Below are 24,029 nucleotides of genomic sequence, written 5' to 3' on the forward strand. Positions count from 1 at the left end.
GATGATTGATTTTTATTAAAAAGGAAAATTTAATTTTTAAAAAATTATTTTTTTTTTTTTTAAATTTTTTGTTTGTGGTTTATAAAAATAATAATATTTATTTTTATAATAATTATTTTTTTTTTTGTTTTTATCCCAAAGAGATTGTATTTCCATTTGATTTTCTTATTTATTGGGATTGTATTTTGGGTGATGTTGTAAACATCTCATTACACAATGTTGGTAGTCAATATTTCCATTCTATGCACCTTCTATCTTGGGCGACAATCTATCATTTCATATCAAGATTATCTTATTGTGTGTGTAAATCATATATTGTATTTCTTTGTAGACTTTGATATTACTATATCAGAGAATATACTAGTTCCATTATAAATATGTAATGACTAACTCAATAGAAGAGTTGAACTCATCTTGTCTTTCTTCTTTATTTTATAACACGTTATCAGCATGATTTCGCTCGAAACAATTGTGAACGACTTCGCTCAAAGTTATTGCGTTTTTTAGAAGAAAGATGACAGACTATATGATATTACGTTTTCTATTCCAAGGAGAAAATGAAAATTGACCTCCTCACATGTTTCTGTAAACAATGGAGTTTGTCTTCATCCATATTATAAGGTAAGTGCATCATGATAAAAATGTATGGTTTATTGAATTTAATAACCAAACAAATAATAAGATATTAGGTTGTCTTAACGATTGTGGTTTGTCATTAACCAATCTAAATATAATGGTTTTATTTATTGTATATAGTGGTTGCTAGTTTTGCACCACAAATATTATTAAATACACTTGAAGTTGCAAGATTTGAAACTGTAAATTAGTACAATTCTGCAGATGCGCTTAAAGTTGCAAGATTTGAAACTATAAATGAATACAGTTTTACAGATGCACATGAAATTTTATGTTTTGAAACTGTAAATTAGTAAAGTTTTGCAGATGCACATGAAATTTTAAGATTTGAAACTGTAAATTAGTAAAGTTTTATAGATGCACTTGAAGTTGTAAGATTTGAAAATGTAAATGAATACAGTTTTGCAGATGCATATGAAGTTGCAAGATTTGAAACTGTAAATAAGTACAGTTCTGCAGTTTTAAAATTAGTTCTCAATTGAAATTATGTAAAGAAAATATTATTGATGAAGATGACTTTTCATGCTTCAAATGTGCTATTACAATAGCAATATTATGAAAAAGGAGATTTAAGAAATACTCTGAATGATATGATGTCTTTTTGTGGCTGGGTAAAATAATGGACTATAAATGAAAAATCATGAAGCTCGTCTTATTTCTGCTTCATTCCTTGAAGTGAATGCAACAATTCATAATAAGCCTGAAAGAAGACAAATTTATAGTCTATAGTCATACTATGGATGTGGATGAAGTAAAAGACAAAATAATTAACGTTCTCATGATCGAAATAAATAAGACAATAATAAGAACTCTCAATCTAATTCTTCAAGGAGTAAAGATAATATATGTCATCGATGTGGTATGAAATATTATTGGGCACGTATCTGTTATACTCCACAATTTTTTGTTAATCTTTTTCAAACTTCAATTAAAGGAATCAAAATAATGTGGAGATAAATATGATTTTTCAAAATAATGATCACTGAAGCAAATTTTTCCCATAATACGAATGATTTTAATGGCCTTACAGATACTACACATCTAGATGTTGCAAATTCCTTTAAATATAATAATTGAAGATTTGGTTATATTACTGGAGTTCAAATAAAAATAAAATTGATATTATGTTATTTTGTAATTCTTTTCTCTTCAAATCTCATTTCATATGTTAGTTTATCTTAAATTTAATATTTTTCCTTTCTAATTTTTTTTATTGATTTCTATATATATTTTGATTATTTTGTTTCATTTTGATGAATAATGTGAATATTCTCTAATATGCTACGACACATATTATACTAAGAGAAAAAAATTATTTATCTTATTTGATGACGCAGAAGCTAATGTTCATATAAGAATTGATAGTACAAAATTGATTGAAGGCTCTGGAAGAGCTAATCTATTATTACTTGGGAGATCAATTGGCTATAGATAATACATTTTTTTGTAGTAAATCTCAAAGAAACTTATTAAATTTTGAAGATATATGTCAAAATGATTGAGACTACAAATAATGGTAAAAATGAATATATATATATTACTACAAAAGTGTTAGACATTTTCTCCGAGTTTGTACTACACGAATATTCGCATAATTGAAACACATGTTTGGGTAAATCAAATGAATATTGATTCCGATAATTTTATTATTTGGCATGACTGGTTGAACCATCCCGAATCAAGTATGATGCGAAAAAAATTATTGAAAATTCACTTGTCATCTATTGAAGAACCAGAAAATTCTTCAAATAAATAGATTTTCTTGTGCTATTTGTTCTCAAGGGAAATCTATTATTAGACATTTACTAGTTAAAGTTGAGATTGAACATTCTGCGTTTTTTGAACGTATATAGGGTGAAATATATGGGTCCATTGTACCCGAAAAAATATGGGCCCATTCACCCATCATGTGAACCATTCAGATAATATATGATTTTAGTAGATGCATCTATAAAATGGTCACATGTATGTTCATTATGAACTCGCAACTTGGTATTTGCGAAATTTTTTGCTCAAATAATTAGATTATGAGCACAATTTATGGATTATAAGATCAAGACAGTTTGTCTTGATAATACTAGTGAATTTACATCTCAAACTTTATGATTCTTGTATAAAAATTGAGATCTTTCTAACTGAATAGCATGTTACTCATATTTATATCCAAAACGGTTTGGCAAAATTATTTATTAAATGCATCCAATTAATAACTAAACCATTGTTTATGATAACAAAGCATCATTTGTAAGCATCAGGCCAAAAGGTTGTCATAAATTCTTCCTATTACAATTGGCTTATGATCAGAAGCCAAATATTTCTTATCTTAAAATTTTTTGATGTGCGGCTTAATTCCAATTGCTCCACCACAACGCTCAAAGATGAGTCATTAAATAAAGTTGGGAATATATGTTGGATATGAATCTCCTTATATAATTCAATATCTTGTTAATTATTGGAGATTTATTTAAAGCAAGACTTGATAATTATCATTTTGATGAATTAGTTTTTCCACCATGAATGGAAGAGAATAAACAGTAAGAAAAATGAGATTGATTGGAATGCATTATCATTATCTCACTTAGATCCTCGCACTGAGTAATGTGAATTTGAAGTTCAAAAGATAATGCATTTACAAAATATTATAAATCAACTGTCAGATTTGTTGACCTACTAAGAGTTACTAAATCTCATATTCCAACTGCAAATGCTCCAATTATAATTGATATCTCAGCAGGACAATCTATCAGTGCAAATATAATTAAACAACATTTAAAATGTGGAAAATCAATTGGTTCCAAGGATAAAAATCCTAGAAAAAAAAAAAAGAAATGAGCAAATGATCAAGATGGTCATAATATGGAGACAATTGATTATGAAAATCCTGAAAACATAACTTTTTATAAAACCCCAAAAGAGGTTCAGGTACCTGAGAATAATAAAAAGATTTCGATTAGTTATGTCACTGTAGGAAAAAGATGGAATCGAAAATATAAAGTTATCGACAACATTTTTGCATATTATGTTATTGTTGAAATAATGCAACAAGACGAGGATCTTGAATATAAATTTGTTGATGAATATAAATGAAGAAATGATTGGCCAAAACGTAAAAACGCAATTCAAGCATAATTGAATTCGCTTGAAAATTAAAGTTTTTAGACCTGTAGTCCAATATCTGAATGTATAAAGTCAATGGGGTACAAATGAGTTTCGTGCAAAAAATGAAATGAGAAAAAGAATGAAATCGTGATATATAAAGCATGAATTACAATACAAGAATTTTCGCAAAGGCATGACATTAATTATATGGAAACATGTTCTCTTATGATGGATGCAATCACCTTCAAGTATCTTATTAGTCTAGCAATATATAAAAATTTTGACATGCGTCTAATGGATATTATTATAGCCTATTTATATGGCTCACTCGAGTATAAAATTTATATGAAAATTCTCGAAGGATTCAAAATGCTTGAAGTACATAAAAATTCTAATGAAATTTGTTCAATAAGACTTCAGAGATGATCAGAGCATATATGGTATAATTTCCTTAGTGGATATTTACCTAATGAAAGGTATAAAAATGATCCAATTTATTATTGTGTCTTTATTAAATGATATGGATCTAATTTTTCTATAATAAGTATATATGTTGATATCATTGAAACTCCTGAAGAATTTCAAAAAGCAGTAAATTATTTGAAGAAAGTTGAAATGAAAATTTTGAAAAGACAATGTATTGTCTTGACTTGTAAATTGAGCATTTGACGAATGAAATATTCGTTCATCAATCAACTTATACAGAGAATATTTTGAAGCGATTTTACATAGATAAAATACATCCATTGAGTACCCCAATGGTTGTGAGATCGCTCAATATAAAGAAATATTAATTTCGACCCCAAGAAAACAATGAAGAATTTCTTGGTTCTGAAGTACCATATCTTAGTGCAATTGGGGCATTAATGTATCTTGCTAATAGTATAAGATCAGATATAGCATTTTCTATAAGTGTATTAGCAAGATTTATCTCTTCTCCAATACAAAGACACTGAGATGTTATAAAACATATATTTCGGTATATTCGAGAAATTATTGACATGATATTATTTTATGAATGTGGACATCAACTTACTTGTTATGCAGATGCATGATTTTTATCTGATCTATATAAAACTAGATCTCAAACAGACTATTTATTCACAAGTGAATGTTAGCTATTTTATGGCTAAAAAATTATAGGGTCACTTCTACAAATCATACAAAGATAATAGTGATTCATGAAGTCAATCGACAATATATTTGATTACGATTAATGATAAAACACATTGAGGAAGCATGTGATCTTCTACTAGAAGAAAGAGTTTCAACAATATTATATGAAGATAATGTTGCATGCATAGCTCAATTGAAGAAATGATATATCAAAGGAGATAAAACGATACATATTTTACCAAAATTCTTCTTCATTCATGGTCTTCAATAAAATGGTAAAATCGATGTTCACAATTAGTTCAAGTGATAATTTGCAGATTGATCTATCTTGAGAAGTTGCATATTTCAAATCTTGAGAAGCTGGTATATGATATTGGAATGTACGTACTTAAAGATACTCAATGATGTTATCATCAGGGGGAGTGAAATACGTGCTGCACTCTTTTTCCCTTAACCAAGGTTTTTTGTCCCACTGGGTTTTCCTTGTAAGGTTTTTAATGAGGCAGCTACCAATACGTATTATTTAGATATGTATATTCTTTTTCCTTCACTAAGATTTTTTTCCACAGGGTTTTTTTTAGTAAGGTTTTAACGAGGTACATTATCTATTGATAGACATCAAAGGGGAAGTATTATAAATAATATTTATTATGGATGTCCATTACCCCAAAGAGATTGTACTTCCAATTGAAGATCTCAATTATCTCAGGATGCTATATTGGTGAAGATCACAACCATCTCATTACACAATGTTGGCAGTCAATGTTTCCATTCTATACACCTTATATCTTAGGTGGCAATCTATTATTCCATATCAAGATTATCTTATTTTGTGTGAGAATCATATATTGTATTTCTTAATTTGTAGATTCTGATATTACCATATCAGAGAAGATGTTAGTTCTATTATAAATATGTAATGATTAACTCAATAGAAGAGTTTTTTTTTTCTTTTATAAATTTTTAATTTTAAATTTTTTTTTCCCTCGAGTTCATAAAATTATGCTGACAATTTCATTGTTTTCAATTCAGTCTAATTCTATGACCTACAAGTGATGTTGATCTTGACTAAAATATTAATTGGAATTCAGTTATATTTGAACCATCATTTTTTTTTATACTAGAACCATTTAGTTTATTTTTATTTTTGGTAAAGAACCATTTAGTTAAACCATTGACACATGATCCAACCACCATAATCCTTTAATAATCTTGAAAATTGAAACATTCTCACACAATAATAAAATAATAATATAAAAAGATGTGGGAACATCTTAGTATCACAAGCCACGGTCCAAAGTCCAATCTTTTTTGTGTAAACTTGTAGAGCAAGTATATGATTTTTCACAAGCCACGGTCCAAAGTCCAATTTTTTTGTGTTTTTATTCTGTGGTGTCTTTGCCCGTAAAGCATTTAATTCTTTGGGATCACTCCTCTCCTTAGTTTCCCATCAATATTTATGAAAAGCTTGAAATTATTGCACTAAACCTGTAAGTAATACTTTTCAAAAAGTGATGGAAGAATCTTTCGCATCCTTTCACACGAAACATGAAAAAGAAACATGTACGTACGAATCCGGATCTTCTCCCCGTCGGGGGAGCACAGAGTGCTCTCCCATGGCTTCTTGACCACAAACATCAGTGGGTCCCACTGGTGAATTTTTTTTATTTTTTCTAAAAAGTGTTTTTCACCGTGGGCCCCACTGATATTTGTGGTCAGGAAGCGTGGGGGGAGCACTTTGTGCTCCCCGTACGGGTCGCTGATCAGGACTCTGTACGTACAGCGATGAGCCCTAGACACATGGGTAGTGTCATAGTGAATTGAATAATTTTCAAATTTAAATATTACACTAAATGACATTAAAAATAACAGTCAAATTGTCCTTGATGCTTTTAAAGGGTTTCTTTTTTTCTTGAGAAATTAACAGAACTACTCTTAATATTCGTGTCATCCCAAAATATAAACCAAAATGGGGTCATGCTTAGGTCATGATGACATCAAGCCATACATTTTCGACGGTAGGATCAGAATTTCGGTCGAAATTCCGAATCTAACGGTTGAAATTTTGTCTTGATATTAATGCGCATGACCTAAACAAAATTAACCAAAATATCAAGTAGACCCTTTTAATATATTATTTAAAAAAAATTGCTCAAACACCCCCATGCCTTTATGTATTTATACCCGTCTTTATATTTCATAAGCATTTTTTTTAGAATATGTTTCATAAACATAGACATCTTTTTAAAAAATATAAACATAGACATCCTAAAATTGAACTTATGATGGACACATTAGTCTAGTCCATTAGTGGTTTCTATTAACCATTATTATAATTATTTTAATTCTAAAATTATCTCTGATTTTAAACCAAAAGAAATATCGAACGTGTGACCTCTTCATTAAAATGTGTCAGTCATTACCACTAAACCCTTCAATGTAAACTTATTTAAAATTAAAACTATGAAAAAAAGTATAGTGAATATTAACAATTAAGATTGGCCAACATAAAAAGAAGAATAATGATACGAGGAGATACACTAAAGGGGTATAAGAGTTATTCTACTCCTGTAGGGTGTAATATGATCCTATATAAAAAAAAAAAAAGTCATTTGATTTTTAATGATTTGAGTATAAACCGTTTGCTGAAGGGGTTTTGTGAGATTTTTGGTTTTGAGGGATATTCCATAGTGTTAAATGGAAACGGAGGAGGCCTATGTAATTCTTCTACCCTTTCATCTTTACGTTTGAAAGTTTTGATGCAATTTTCTGTTTGGTTTCTCCAATGGTTTTAAGACAACAGCTCCCAGCTGTAATGATTTTGTCATTTTCTACGAAAAAGCTTGTATCCCATCAAGTCGAAATTTCGGATCCCACCGCCCAAAATGCATAGCTTGATGATCCTGCGCATTTATGGCGCAGGACCCAAACAAAGTCCCATTTTCTAGACGTCTGGTCTGGTGTGGTTTCCTTTTCTTTGATTTCTTTTTGAATTTTCTTAGCTCCCAGCTGTAATGATAAGCCACTTGCTAGCAACCGAAGACCGAGTTGACTTCAGAAATATGAAGAGGTGAAATGTTTTATAACAATTCAGAGAATAACCAACATTCACTTTTCAAAGGATCCGTTGGTTGATTATCAAGCAATTTGTGAGAATGGCATCCTTCTCCTCCTCCTCTTCTTCTTCTTCATCATCGTCTCAAGGTTGGCGTTTTGATGTGTTCTTGAGCTTTTGTGGTAAAGATGTTCGTACTGGTTTTGCTGATTGCCTCTATCATGCTTTGGTTGAAGCTGGAATTCAAACTTACAGGGATGAGAATGAACTCACCAAGGGAGACAAGATTGGTCATCAGCTAAACACTGCAATTCAAGAGTCAAAAATCTTCATTCCCATCTTTTCTAAGGGTTATACTTCTACCAAGTGGTGTCTCAATGAATTGGTCGAGGCATTCAAATGCAAAGAGACAAAGAATCAGGTCATCTTTCCCATTTTCTATAAAATTGAACCAAGGGATGTACGAAACGAGGAAGAATTCGATGCGAGTGCCCCTCCGGAATACAATTTGTGCCTCGACAAATACCAAAAGCATTTAGTAGAAATAAATGCTGAAGTCTTTGAAGATCACCAGAAGAATAATGAAGAGACGATCGTACAGGGATGGAAAAAAGTTGTAAAAGATGTTGGAGAACTAGTCGGATGGCATTTGAAGGAGCACATGTAAGTCCAACACAACGCTTCTATTTTATTGGATCCATAATATTTTAGGTATAGTTTCTACGTTTTCTCTTCTTTTAATTTAAGTCACAAAGTCGGATCTACTAGATAAGAAAATAAATAAGTGCAACTCAGCTTTATTTATGTGCAAGTAAAATTTTAAAACACCTTTAATTTTTTATAAATTTCTACTTACTGCAATTCAACATTATCTTTATTTTATGTTCCTAACCTAGCTTAAACGTATTTTTATTTATAGATTTTTTTTAATTTAAGTTAAGTTGAAATTGACTAGATCTATGTGGAAAAACATCATCTGTTGTCACAGTAGTGCACATATATGCCAAATAACTGGCTGAGAAAGCAAAGAAATTACAAGGTTATTTTAGACTTTTTAAATTTGAAGTCGAGCTTTAAATCTTAGCTAGTTATTTGGTATAAAAGTACACTATTGTGCACAATAGAAGATTTTTTTCTTTTTTCTTTTTTCGATTTATTATAGAAGAAAAAAAAATGAGGTTTATTTTGGTTTTGCACCGACATGTTTTGGATCTTTTCAATTTAGTATGTTTCTAGAAAATTTGTCACTTTAACTAATATTTTTAATAGGTTTTGTGCAAATGAGAAGATCCTAAAGCTCTTTTTACATTATTATTTTTTTTTTCTACTTTTTCTTGCTGGGGGTCTTCCTTTTCACAAAAGATGGCTCCAATCTCAAAACACTCTATTTGGTGTTCGGCTTCAAAAATATTGATTGTCATGATATTTTTTTTTTGGGTTACAAAGAGAATAACTTCTATTAAATTAGTCAAAAACCGAACAAGTACAAAGATGTTGCGGTACAATTTTGAACAGAGTCATAGGCCCTTGCATGTAGAGGACCCATTTGGCTAGACTAGTAAACCATTTTAAAAGAGTCGAATTATGGAACATCACTAGGGCAACCCATCCTATCAATTCTTTTATGCGAAGCATGGTATGGATGTGTCTAGTGGCCAAGGAAGTGAAAGACAATGAGGAACATTTGGATAGTATCAGGATTCAAGCACGTACCACACATTGGTCGATGCAAGTAAAGATCCACTAATATTGGATAATCCCTTCTGAACACAAAGAAGCATGTTAGGGAAGAACATCCCCTCAACCCCTATTCCTAATTCAATATGTTGGAATTTATGATTCCAATACACACAAAAGCACCAACCAATCTTCATACGCTGTTGACTAAAGATACCTACACACATTAAGAGAGAATTTTCAAGAGCTAGACCAAATATATTGCATATACAAGATGGAATACGATCATAGGAGTCTCTTGTGAAGAGTCCTCATGAAGCTCGGGTTTGGGGGGGGGGGGGGGAGGATATTTGAAGCTTAGAAATATGGGAAGAAACAGATTGCATAACTTTAATTGGGTTGGGGGTTTTGTTTTTGAAACTGATGCGTCCAAAATCTGCTCAGCCCTTAGATCTCCTCGAGATGACCTGCAAAACGAAAGCGTCAGATGTGGCCCGACCGCTGGGGTCGGGAGTCCACCTCCAAAGGCTAAGTCAGTTGATGAATTTAATCACAAACGGCTCTGTTAGAAGCACAGAGCTAAGGAATGAAGAACTGGGAAAGGTGATCTAGATCGTAAGCCGCTGATAGTTTAAGTCTATCAGTATGTATCTGAACCTGAGTCTCAGATTGTATCTTTTTTCGATCCCCTCACCTCGTATGTTAGTGAGGTTTATATAGAGTGTACCTTCGAATCTCCTTCGTTGGATGCACTTGAGCCTTCTTCGGGTAGTCGTTGGATCTTAACAGTTAGATCCGTTGAGCAATAGACTTCTACTAGTTTGGACTAGTAGAGGACTCTTGAGATAACCCTTTAGGTTATGCGATGATTATCCCTTCGATAATGATTAGCCGCAGCCGTCAGTTCAAGTCTGCCATCATTAGGGTAATTACCCTAATCCATAAGTAGGATTAGGGCGCGCTTGTAGCTGAATAAGTTTTCTTCTTCAGCAAGCCATCTTCTGGATCCGGTTCGCTCGGGAGCGAGTCGGTTCCCTCTGTCTCGACCGGGGTCGAGGGTCAAACCAGGTATGAACCCGGTCTGATCATAATTTCTCCATATCACGAGCCCCCCAGACCAAGCGTTCGGTCGATCCCGAGGGCTTGGTTTTTAACTGGGTTCTTCGTCAGGCGATAGTCTCTGCGTGCTCCATTAAATGTCATATCACATTTAATGCGGTGGTCATTTTTCCTCGAGCGTTGTGAGGGTAATTAGGCCACGTGTCTCTTTGCAGTCGATCTGTCGTGGCTCATGTAATCCAAGCGACGGTTTCCGAATGCCTGTTTCGGATTCGTGAGTTCAAACTTTCAAAACGTCTTTCAATCTCGTTCGTCGATTTTGAATCAATCTCGATCGTTCAGATTCCCGAACACTCGTGCGGGAGTTTTAAAAGCGGTTCGTTGTCTTCGTAGGTTTCATTCTTCTTGTCTGGAATTTGAACCTTTGTTGTCTGCTTCGCGCCTTCTTGCTCTCAAGCTTTTGCCTCATTGAATCGGTAAGTTTCTTGGTCTTTTTCTTTTTGTAGTTCTATGGAAACAAGTAATGGCGGATAATAGGGCTTCTCCGGTACCCAGTGTTGGTAATAGTAGTGAAGCTTTTGCTTCTCCTGCTTCTGAACAGTCGGATAGTGATAACAAAACCCTAACTGTCCTCTGGCGCGAGTTTGCTGAAGTTTCTCAAAAAGGTTTAGAGAGAAAAACCGAAACTCCTCTTGCCTTCCTCGAGTCTGGATCTTCCAAGATCGTCGAGTCTTCTAAGCAGCCTCAAACTTCCAGGTCCGATCGTGGACCTGGTTTTGTTCCCTCCATTTATAATGAGGAAACCCTTCTTTCAGCCATCCAAGATTTTGATTTTCCTTCCTCTTATCAGGTTAGGGCTCCCCTTTCTGATGAGAGGGTTGATTCAACCCTTTCGGGTGAATTTTCTCTGTACATAGATGCACTGGAAAGCGGGGTTCGCTTTCCCTTTTTTAATCCTTTGTTCTCCGCAGTTTTGAATCATTGGGACATTTGTCCCGGAATGCTCCTTCCCAATAGCTGGCGTCTCATCGTCGGCTTCTTGGGTTTGTGTTTTGAGCTTGGCATTACGCCATCTCTTTCTCTCTTTGTACATTTTCATGTTCTTTCTATCTCCCATCCTCCCAGATGGGTTTTTCTGTCCAAACGCAATAAGGCTGAACTTGATTGGAGGGGCAGCATCCTTGCCAAAGGAACTTGCCCTTCTAACCACAAAAGATGGCGCGAACGATACTTTTTCTGTCGAGCGCCTCCATCGGATCTTAACTTCCCAACCGCCTGGAGGCGGTGTACTTCTTCTTCCGAGAATAACCGAGGCCTCCCCTTATCCAAAGAAGACGAGGTGGTCGTCAGGAAGATCAAATCCATTCTATGGTATCAAGAGATACATGGACTTGAGGTGGAGTATAACTCCATTCTTCAGTACTGGGGCTTGGCTCATTGTGAGCTTCTAACCATCATCCTTTAATTTTACTGAAGTGATATGTCTTTAATTCTGACTCTTGTTCTTCTTTGCAGTGCCTCCAAGAATGAACCCCGAGAACCTGTGAGTGAAGGCCGCTAGGGCCGTTGCGACAGCCGAGCAACGATCACCCAGAGCCTTGACCGTAGATCAAAAGGCTTCTGTTCCCTCTCCCGACCCCTCCTATAGGGGTATCAGGAATATCAAGCCCGTGGCTGATGCTTCGGGTAAAGGGAAGAAGCCAATGGTGGAGATGTCCAATGTCTCCTCCTCTGCCCGAACCAAAAGGAGGCATGATACAATTGATGCTTCCTCTCATAAAAAATCAAAAGCTTCAACGAATTGTGAGGAGGTCTTCACCCCCCAGTGGACCTTGAAGTTGACCGACAGGATGACTCGGGACCTTGAGAAAGCTGCTGAGTGGAGCTCCCTCAGTCTTATTCCTTCTGATCGCCAGGAATTTGAAAAACTGGATGACGTTGCCCTTGTTAGTCAATCCACAAGGTACCGATCTTCTTGCTTACTTATTTTTTCATAATTTCTTATGACTTCTTCTGATATTTTCCGCCTTTCTAGGAATGCCGTATTGAGCTTCTATCAACACATGGAAGCATTGAGCCGGGTTGGCCGCAACAGGTCCTTGTTGCAAACCTGTGAAGAGAATTTGGCCAAGGCCAATTCTGAGATAGACCGGCTGACTGCAGCTGCTGAGGAGCTGCAGAAAAAGCATGAGGAAGAAGTGATCTCCCTCAAGGAGGCCCTCAATGCTTCGAAGGCTCGAGCTGCTGCTGCCGAGCGCGAGGCCAGGAAGCAAAAAAAAAGCTGCCACGTTGTTCGGTGACAGGCTTGAATTTCGATGTAGGGAGAACGAAGAATATCTGAAGTTGGCGATCCCTAGCAAGCCCGAGCATATAAAGCCAGAGCTTCGGATGGAGTGTGTTCGGAAATACCTGAACATCGTGCTTTTCTCCGAGCTGCTAGGGGCCTACAACATTCAAGCTTATCGCTTGGGGCAGAATGACGTTTGGGAGCAAATTCTCGCATCAATCCCTTCCTTCGATACTGCTCCCTTCAGTGAGGTGTGCCATAAAGAGGTCTTCGAGAAAGTTGGCATGGATCTCCCAGACTGGGCTCAGGAAGAAAATTATCCTTTTCCAGCTGGCCCTCAATATGAGGCATACCTGGCTGACGAGCCGGCGCTTCCAGAGGAGAAATCACAAGCCGAGTCTCAAGCTGCTGCTATAGAGGACTCAGTCAATGTCATTCTTGAGGAAGGCTCTTCTGAGAAAAGTCCTCCCGACCAGGGTCCCTCGGGCAACGATGAAGAAGAGGCTTAGGGAGCTATCTTTTTTTTTTTTTTTTGTAAAGATTGACCTCCTTATTAATGAATAGACATTTCTTTTTCATGTTTGGCCCTTCCATTTCCTTGTCTCCTGCTAAACTCCTGTCTTGAATATCGAAGTATAAATGATAAAACTTATCACTTAACTTTACATTCCTCGACGAATAATATTCTTGTAGAAATGTTGCGAAGATGCATTTTGGAAAGATGCATTAATCTTCCCCACTACTTCATTTATTGCAAAGTCCACACGTTTCCCTTCTGCGAAGTGCAAATGTTTTCTTGCTTTGGCATACCATTCATTGTTTCCAATGAATCGGAAATACACCCATTATTATAATGGAGGTGCGACGATTGGAGGTATCTCTGCATCGGGTGCTCGCTTCCACATGTTTCCATGTGGCATCCCTCCGACCGTTGATCTTGCTTTCTGCGAATTTCGAAGCGTCATTTCGATCTGGGTCGTTGGTTGTCCTTAGCTTTCAACCGTCGTCTTAATACCTGAGGCTATTTAAAGCCTTCGTGGGTACTCTCCATCTATCCTGCTAGCTGCAAGTTAGATTTGCTAAAGTGCTAAAGCGACATTCCGTCCTTCTGCCTGCTCCCGTATTCCTCGTACTCCAACAATAGCTCTATCAACTTCTGAACAAGTGAGTTTTTGTTTTCGATTACTCATCTCTTTCCCCACTTTCCCCTTGAGTAAACTGCACAATAGTAATACTTGGGGTTTAGTTAATCGGGTTTGTCAGAAGTGATAGAGAACTAGGGTTTTCCCTCTTTTTTTTTTTTTTTTTTTTTTTTTTTTTTTGTCGTCGTTGGATTTCTATACTAATACGGTTTTTCTGTTTGTATAGTGGTTCTCAAGATCAACCCGAACTTTATCAGAGCGAAGTCTAGCAAGAAAATCGTTCCGTCGGCGGTGGTTGGGGCCAGTGAGGTGGTTTCAGCTAGTGAATCCTCTAAGCGTAAGGCGACTGCTGTTGGTGAATCTTCATGTCAGATTCCCACAGTTTCTATTGATGCCACCCATACGCCTCTTTTGCCCGAAGTGATCGCTCGTCTTTCCCAGGAAGATCTTGATCACTCCGTTGTTGATGGCGCTGCCGACGCCCCTGCTGCAGAGACCGTTGGTGCACCCCCGAAGGAGACTCTTTGGGCATCTGAGGCAACTATGTTGGTGTCTAATGAAGGTGTGGTCCCAGCAGGCACTGCTCCTATTTCTAATTCTAGTGCTTGTTTGGCATCCTCCTCCTCTCCTTCCGAGTTGGAGGATTTTGCCACCAGGAAGCGCCGTCGGGTGACAGGTGATGCAGCTCATCCTTCTCTTGATGTAGCTCATCCTTCTCATCCTTCGCCCGAATTAGTGTCAAACGAGTTTGACAGAGCGTTGGAATGGTGCACTGCTGCTCGAATGACTTCTGAGAGCGCAGTTCTTTCCAAACTTCCAGATGAAGTCTTTACGAAGTCACTGGTGATGTAAGTCTTTCTTCATTATCTTTTGATTCTGAAAAATTACTCTTCTGCTCCTTTTTAACTCGGAAGTTGTTTCCAGGAGTCTTACTGGTAACTTCCACAACCAAGTGGAAGTAGTTTCTAGGCTCAGTAGGTTGAGCAATGAAGTTTCCAGGCTTCGGGAAATCTCTGAAGCTAAAGATGCTGAGATTGCTCGCCTTCAGAAACTAGCTTGGGAGGAGGTAGGAGAAAAGAATTCAATGATCGGTCGTCTTCAGTCGGATTTGGATGATGCCAGGGAGAAGATCCGGCGACTGGAGTGAGCAGTTGGAAAGTCAGGAGCCAAAGGATTTGAAACGTTACCCCAAAGGCAAGCTGTCGTTCCTTTGCCCGAATCCCTTCCAACTGATGTTCGCAGAGCCTGCATCTTCAAGTATTTACACAAGTAAGCCCTTTGTTGATTTGCTGAATGCTTATAACTTGCAGGGCGTCCGGGATGGTGAGAACGAAGTATGGGAATCAATATTAAGGAAGGATCCTCATTTTGATACGACTGCCCTCAAAGTCTTGTTTGCCATCCCGAAGTATTCTACCGACACGGGTATTCCTCCTCCCGACTGGACCAAAGATAAGATTGATCCTCCACCTTCCGATTCAGATATTATGCATTATTTGGAAGATTCTCCTGTTTATTCTCCCCTGGAAGAAGTCAATTATGACGAGCTCGTCTTGAATGCAGGTTTGGTCGAGGACCATACTTCTCCTGGACAAGCTGGACAAAGAGTATGAAATTGCGGAGGATCTTATGCATACCGAAACATTTTTTGTAATCCTCATTTCTCCTCTTCTTTTCCTTGAATCTACACCAATGGTTGACTCATATGTTTGTTCTAGCAAAGTTGTGTCGATCTTGTCTAACTTCTCAACAATCACTGATGATGACTTTCTTTTTTGACCGAAGATTGTATCCAGCTCGTGTAATTGTTTTGATACTGGCCTCTTTCGATCTTTTGAAGAAATAAGAAATTAACTTCATCTTGAACTTTGCTAGCCACTTGCATCGCTGTTGAATTAGGTCTTAGTTGTTTGAAACAATGCCTTTACTTAAAGATTTCCGGAGAAATACAATAAGTCTGAGAAGGAACTCACTCGGGTTTTAAACCGATGCCTTTACTTAAGGATTTCTGGAGAAATACAATAAGTCTGAGAAGGAACTCACTCGGGTTTTAAACCGATGCCTTTACTTAAGGATTTCCTGAGAAATACAATAAGTCTGAGAAGGAACTCACTTGGGTTTCAAACCGATGCCTTTACTTAAGGATTATTCGAAAATTCAATAAGTCTTGAAGGAACTTACTCGGGTTTCAAACCGACGCCTTGCAAAAGGAACTCACTCGGATTCTCATCCGATGCCTCGACTTAAGAAGATCCGAAAAAATTCCATAAGTGTTGAAGGACCCACACGAATTTTCATCCGATGCCTTATAGTTGGATCTTGTGCTTGAATGTGGTGTATGAGGCCCCCCAATCAAAAGATTGTTTGTTGAAAGCCAAAAATTGCATTGATTGAGTTGAAAATGATTACATCGTGAGCAAAATTGAAATCATCATCAAGGATAAAACTTTTTGAGATGCCTGGCATTCCACGACCGATCCAACTCTTTCTGGGTGTTGATGTTCTTCAGCCTGTAAGCTCCTGAGTCAACTGGTTTTACAATCATATAAGGTCCTTCCCAGGAAGGGTCCAATTTTCTTTGGTGACGCGGGTCGGAAGCTAGGGTGTTCCTCAACACCAAATCTCCGGCTAAATACCGACGATTCTTCACTCGAGTATTATAATGAGACGCTATCCTTCTTTGATAATGTTGAGTTCGTGCTATTGCCTTTGCACGAACTTCGTCCAACAGATCAAGACTATCAAGCAGTCCTTGTTCATTTGCTTTTTCCTCGAACTAACGATCCCGTAGTGTCCCCGCCATTATCTCCACTGGTGCCAATGCTTCGGATTCATATGCCAACCTGAATGGAGTTTCTCCTGTGGGTGTTCGAACCATAGTTCTATAGGCCCACAGTACATTATAAAGTTCTTCGACCCAAGAAGCTTTGTCAGCTTCGAGTCTTCTCTTTATTCCTTCCAGTAGCGTTCGGTTAGTAACCTCTACCTGTCCATTGCCCTGGGGGTATGCCACTGAGGACATACGATGCTCGATCATATATGTTCCGCAAAATTGCTCAAATTGCGGACAGTTGAACTGAGTACCATGGTCAGTGACGATAATCTTTGGAATCCCAAAGCGATATATGATTGACTCAAGCACGAATTTCTCCACTTTTTTCTCAGTAATTGCTGCCAGTGCACTGGCTTCAACCCATTTCGTAAAGTAATCAATTGCTACTATCAGATATTCCCGTCCGCCTGACGTCTTGGTGAATTTGCCCATGATATCAATTCCCCACACCGCAAATGGAATGGGATCTAGAATTGAAGTCATGGTTTCAGCCGGGCGCTTTGATACTGTAGCATGAATTTGACAGTTACCACACCGACGAACATATTCCATAGCAGCCTCTTGGACCTTAGGCCAATATAACCCAAGTCTTAGAATTTTGTGAGCCAGGGCTCGTCCACCCATGTGAGCTCCACAAATTCCTTCATGAACCTCAGCCAAAGCTGATTTTGCTCCTTCGGGGCCTATACATCTCATAAGGGGTCCAGAATAAGATCTTTTGTATAGTCTCCCATTCTGAATGACAAATCTAGCTGATCGTATCTTGATCAACTTTGCCTCTTTCAGATCCTCAGGTAATTTGTCATCCCTCAGATATTCGATTATCGGATCCATCCAGCAACGCTCTGCTTCAATATAAGAAATTTCTTTCTCATGATAACTTGAGAAAGTTATCTCTTCAATATAGACCGAAGGGTCTAGATTCTTTTCTTTGGCATTGGCTAGTTGGGATAGCTCATCTGCCATTGAATTTTCATTCCTCGAAATCTGAGATATCTTCAAATTCCGAAATTGGCTTTGAAATGCTTGCACTATCTCTTGATATTTCTGCAAGCGTGGTTCTTTAATACCATACTCCCCCTGGACTTGGTTGACTATAAGTTGAGAGTCACTATAAATAGTAACATCTGCAATAGATAATGCTTTTGACAACTGAAGTCCAGCTATCAGAGCCTCATATTCTCGCTTCGTTATTACTTGCTTCAAATGCAAATCTCAAAGCACATCGAATAATAAATCCTGCTGGACTTTTTAATAGAATTCCAGCTCTTGCTCCATCTTTATTACTCGAACCATCCACATATACCTCCCAAGTGGTTGGTATAATGGGATCCTCGATGGTGGATTCCACCGGTGCAGTAGTTTCTACTACAAAATCGGCTAATGCCCGAGCCTTGATTGCGGTTCGGGCTTAAAGCTCACTTGGAACTCGCCGAGTTCAATCGACCCGAGAGACCATCCTTCCGGACAAATCAGGTTTATTAAGAACTTTACTAAGAGGAAAAGTTGTAAATACCTCAATTGGATGAGCCTGAAAATATGGCCTTAGCTTCCTAGCGGCCATCATGAGAGCCAGAGCCTGCTTCTCAATCTGCGAATATCTTGTCTCCGCATCTAGCAACACGTGGCTTACATAGTAAATCGGCCACTGGTTTTTATTTTTTTCACAAACAAGTACTGCATTGACCGCTGAAAGGGACGTCGCTAGATATAGCTGTAATATTTCCCCCTTCTCTGGTCTGGACAAGATCGGTGGTTGCCCAAGTGCTTCTTTTAACTCCTCGAAAGCTTTCTGGCACTCTTCGGTCCATTTTGCTTCCTTGCTGCCTTTCAAGTCTTTGAGTGCCTTGAAGAAAAGCAAACATTTTTCTCCTGACTTGGAGATGAATCGATTCAAAGCAGCAACTCTCCCTGTTAAACACTGCACATCATGAACAGTTTTGGGAGCCTCCATATCAACCAGAGCTTGTATTTTGGCAGTATTAGCCTCAATTCCTCTCTGTGATACCATGAAGCCCAAAAATTTGCCCGAGGAGACTCCAAAGGCGAATTTTTCTGGGTTCAGCTTCATTTTATACTTTCGCAGTACTGAGAATACCTCAGTCAAATCTGCAATATGATTTGCTTTTGTAAAGCTTTTCACTAGCATGTCGTCAACATAAGCTTCAACATTCTTTCCTATCAGCTCTTTGAAAATCTTGTTGACGGCCCTCTGATATGTTGCTCCTGCATTCTTCAGGCCAAAAGGCATGACCTTATAATAATAGCTTTCACGATCAGTCATGAAAGTTGTAAACTTCTCATCCTCCTTGTTCATGAGGATCTGATTATACCCTGAGTAGGCATCCATGAAACTTAAAGTTTCATATCCTGCAGTCGCATCTATCAAGAGGTCGATCTGAGGCAACGGATAGCAATCTTTAGGCAAGCCTTGTTAAGATCTGTGTAGTCTGTACACATCCTCCACTTCCCATTCGCCTTTTTTACCATTACCACGTTGGCCAACCAAGTTGGGCATTCAATTGGTTCTATGAAACCAGAATTCTTGAGTTTTTCAACTTCGCTACGAACGGCTTCATACTTTTCAATGGAGAAATTTCTCCTTTTCTGTATCACTGGTTTTACCTTAGGATCTATCCAGAGTTTATGCTCTGCGACAGCCCGATCGATTCCTGGCATGTCTTCAACAGACCATGCAAATACGTCTTTATTCTGTTGAAGAAATAACTTCAACTTATTTTTAAATTCCTCCAGCTGTTCAGACCCGATATAAGTAATCTTTTTCTCATCCTCGGTACACAGCTGGATTTGTTCCAGCTTCTCCACTGGTTCGGGTCTTTGCATCTCTGCTTCTTCCTGATCGTCTCGAACTTCTATAGGTAGGGCAGTTACCTTCCTCGGGCCCTCCTTGTCTTTTAAATAGGCAACGTAACATTGCCGAGAGATCCTCTGGTCAGAGGAGACTTGACCAATTCCCATATCAGTCGGGAATTTTATCTTCAGGTGTTTTGTCGAAACGATAGCACCTATTTTGGATAAAGATGGTCGCCCGAGGATAATATTATAAGCTGGCAGTTCCCAAACCACCAAAAAATTGATTCGGACGGTTGTTTCCTAAGAAAAACTTCCAATAGATAAGTCCAACTGGACCGATCCTTCCGCCATCGCAGATGACCCTGCAAAACCATATAGATGTGTGGATGAAGGTTTCATCAAGTCCTGATCCATCTTCAATTTTTGATACACTTCGTAAGAAATTAGGTCAGCTGCAGACCCTGTATCAACCAAAACTCTATGCACTTCCCGACATGCAATCTCTACCTTGATGACTATGGCATCATCATGAGGTAAACAAACGTCTCTTTCGTCCTCCTCGCTAAAGGTGATAGAATCTTCACATTCAGCTTTTTTCGCTTATGCGTCTCTCCGGTTCCAACAAATTTGGATTTTGTTTTCAAACTCCGGAGTGATTCAGGCTCTGGTAAGGATCGGTGACCGAGTAGCTTCAGTCACCTCCTTGCTCTTCTTAGATTTTGGGGCCTCCCTTGATCGTTCTGAACTAACCGAACGATCCCTTTTAGGAGCAGCCGCGCGTGGCTCACGTGGCTCCTCCCTCCTTCTGCTAACAAAACTGGACAAATGTCCCTGAGATATTAATCTCTCAATATCTGCTTTCAGATGACGACAGTCATTTGTATAATGACCATAGTCCTTGTGGAATCGGCAATACTTTTCTCGATCCTGCTGCTCTCCGGGTTTCAAAAGAATTTTAGGCGGCCACTTCAAGATATTTTTTCTTTTGATGATATTTAAAATATCAGCCCGAGGAACATTCAATGGAGTATACTCACTTTTACCGGGAGACCTCTGGATCCAAGCCTGAGATTTTCCAACCCGATCACGGACATTTTTCTTTGGCTTCTGCTTTTGATCAGGAGCCTTCTGTTCCTTATTGGAGACTTTATTATCTCCTTGGCGCGCATCTAGAATCTCCATGACTTTAGCCTGCTTCTGGCATCTCTGTACCAACTCAGCATAAGTCGCAGGCATATCCTGTAGTAATAACTCCAGGAGTTTCCGATTAGTGAGTCCCGTGAATAGAGCAGTTTTGGCTACTTGCTCATCCAAATTTTCTATCTCCATCGTTACTTTGTTGAATCTTTTCAGAAACTCTCTAATTGATTCGTTCTTTCCTTGTCTGATAGTAAACAAGGTTTCTTCCGTTTTCTTGACCTGTATTCCACTCTGGAATCGCCCTATGAATTTGCGGGCCAATTCATCAAAGTTTATGATCCTTCCAGAGGGGAGGTTTGAAAACCACTTTTGTCTTTGCTCCGCTTAGAGATGAACCAAAAACCCTGCATAAAATTTCATCAGAATTACCTGAAACTGCCATGGTCTATTGGTAATAGCCAATGTGAGCTATTGGATCTCCGGAGCCATCGAATGTAGAAAAGGTAGGCAAGCGGAAGTTATGGGGAAACTGATATCCCGCAATTGGCTCGGCAAAGGGGGTCTTCCGAATGACTGAGTAAATATCCTCAGCTATCCTGCCCTTAGCCAACTGCCCTAATTTCTCATTGATGTTGGCCAACTCTTGACCAATCTGGGTCGGGTGATCTTCAGCAATATGATCACGACCTCGATTAACACGATCATCCGGTGCTATCCGATCATCACGAACAGCCCGTCCTTCCCGAACATTCCGCTCGTCGCGAACGGTTCTTCTGACAGTTGGTGAGTGAGTTCTTACCCCTGTATCCAACCTTGTATTTGAATCAGTTGTACTCTCTTGCGGTCTGTCGAACCGATCGTCTCACCTAGGTTGATCGTCAATCCTCCTAGGTCCTCGGTCTCCTTCATGAAAATTCTGACCGATATTCCGGTCTTCAGCCAATCTTTGATCACGTGGTAACGTACGTCTCCCTGAATCACGTTGATCAGGTTCTTGTGGTAAAACCACTCGTCTGGTGAGCAGGCGGAGTGCTTGGCTCACCACCAAAAGTTGAATCTTTACCTGATCCAATTGATCTTGGAATGTATCAGGAGGATCACGTCCTCTCTGACCATCATCTACCTCGATAGGATTTTGGCTTCCTTGGGGAATATCTGGATTATTCGCTCCAGGGATCTGAACACCGGAATTGTGCTGTGCAGTGGCTGCTGATCTAGTCACCATGGCTTTTCAAGTCGTTTCCCACAGACGGCGCCAAATGATGCGTCCAAAATCTGCTCAGCCCTTAGATCTCCTTGAGATGACCTGCAAAACGAAAGCGTCAGATGTGGCCTGACCGCTGGGGTCGGGAGTCCACCTCCGAAGGCTAAGTCAGTTGATGAACTTAATCACAAACGGCTCTGTTAGAAGCACAGAGCTAAGGAATGAAGAACTGGGAAAGGTGATCTAGATCGGAAGCCGCTGATAGTTTAAGTCTATCAGTATGTATCTGAACCTGGGTCTCAGATTGTATCTTTTTTCGATCCCCTCACCTCGTATGTTAGTGAGGTTTATATAGAGTGTACCTTCGAATCTCCTTCGTTGGATGTTCTTGAGCCTTCTTCGGGTAGTCGTTGGATCTTAACAGTTAGATCCGTTGAGCAATAGACTTCTACTAGTTTGGACTAGTAGAGGACTCTTGAGAAACGCTTTAGGTTATGCGATGATTATCCCTTCGATAATGATTAGCCACAACCGTCAATTCAAGTCTGCCATCATTAGGGTAATTACCCTAATCCATAAGTAGGATTAGGGCGCGCTTGTAGCTGAATAAGTTTTCTTCTTCAGCAAGCCATCTTCTGGATCCGGTTCGCTCGGGAGCGAGTCGGTTCCCTCTGTCTCGACCGAGGGTCAAGGGTCAAGGGTCAAACCAGGTATGAACCCGGTCTGATCATAATTTCTCCATATCAGAAACATACTAAATTACGTTCATTTCAAATGAAATAACAAGTTATAGTGAACACAAAACATCCTTTCAATGAAGCTTTATCAAGATCAGGATCTAAAAAGATAGATTTGTACAGGTGAAGAAAATATCTCCATGTAAATTTTTTCCCCCTCAACCCTAGAGGTCTCACTGCTCATATACGATTGCTCCATTCACAAGATAGAAAAAGGTGCCACTGGGACTTTGAACCACCATGAACAAAAGTAGATTGAATTGGGATGCAGTGGGATAATGTAGAGCAAACTGGTATACGTTAATTCAGAAGATGCCAAAAGAATAGTTTAAATTTAGGATGAATATTTAACTTCCAAAAAAATTTCACCCTGAAGTAAATTCATTGCTCATAGAATTATGCTTTAATAAGAAAAGTGTTTGGCCAACAAGTGTAGAGAAAATATGAGATAACGGATTTCCAATAATTATAAGAAGGGTACAATGAGATGGAAGAGACTAATTTAGCCACAGTTGGACTAAAGGGGGAGTAAATCTCTAAAATTAGGGCATGTCTAGTTCCAACCATGTCTGCGACACTGACACCCTATGGTTGAAGATGGCAATCGGTCACACCAATCTTTTGATCTGGGGTGTAGTAGACCCAAGGGTCAAACTAGAAAGAGGTGTTCTTGCCATCCCCCACACATCTAAGCACCATTATTGTGAGCAAATTTAGTATAGAACATAAGCTTTTCCAAGTTTTAGAACTACATTTTCTAGCAACCTTGGATCAAACAAGGAAGAAGATGGAAAATATTTTGCTCATAGAATTTGGCACCGTAGCGCAGATGGATTTGTCACCAGCCCCCATGTAGCAACAGAGCTCTGTTGAACTCCTCCATCTTCTTGAAACCCAAACCGCCCAGTCTTTTAGGTAGATAGCATTTGTCCCCCACAATAAGGGTCAATTTCTTGCCTTCTTGTGAAACAAATTGGGTCCTTCTGTAGGCAAGTAACCTTTGGAAAAGCCAAATGGTTCATATGTTGTAGCAGAAGAGATTGAATCACAAATTGAACAAGAACTCCCCTTCCTACAAAGGATAGGGATCTAGATTTACAAACATAGAGTTTCCTACACATATTATTAAGTAGGGGTTGAAAGTCTCTAGACCTAGCCCTAGAGAAGAACAAGGGTGTTCCTAAATAGACAACATTCTACTACATTTCCCTAAACCATAGAATTCTAAGA

The 24,029-nt window shown here is 38.4% G+C and overlaps 1 protein-coding gene across 1 annotated transcript in view; it reads left to right on the top strand.

Annotated features, from left to right (window-relative positions):
* The first annotated feature begins 7,945 nt into the window (after positions 1 to 7,945).
* Positions 7,946 to 24,029, top strand: part of LOC148998763 (disease resistance protein L6-like) — a 32,122-nt gene continuing 16,038 nt past the window's right edge. Inside the window, exons 1-2 of the mRNA XM_089141730.1 lie at positions 7,946 to 8,394; positions 8,449 to 8,569. Coding sequence (XP_088997856.1) covers positions 8,007 to 8,394; positions 8,449 to 8,569 — 509 coding nt within the window. The 5' untranslated portion in view covers positions 7,946 to 8,006. The remainder of the gene's footprint in view (positions 8,395 to 8,448; positions 8,570 to 24,029) is intronic.

The sequence above is a fragment of the Hakea prostrata genome, unplaced genomic scaffold, assembly GCF_041222555.1.
Source record: "Hakea prostrata isolate BN-2017 unplaced genomic scaffold, UWA_Hpros_2 contig_151, whole genome shotgun sequence".
In the NCBI taxonomy this organism is placed as follows: domain Eukaryota; kingdom Viridiplantae; phylum Streptophyta; class Magnoliopsida; order Proteales; family Proteaceae; genus Hakea; species Hakea prostrata.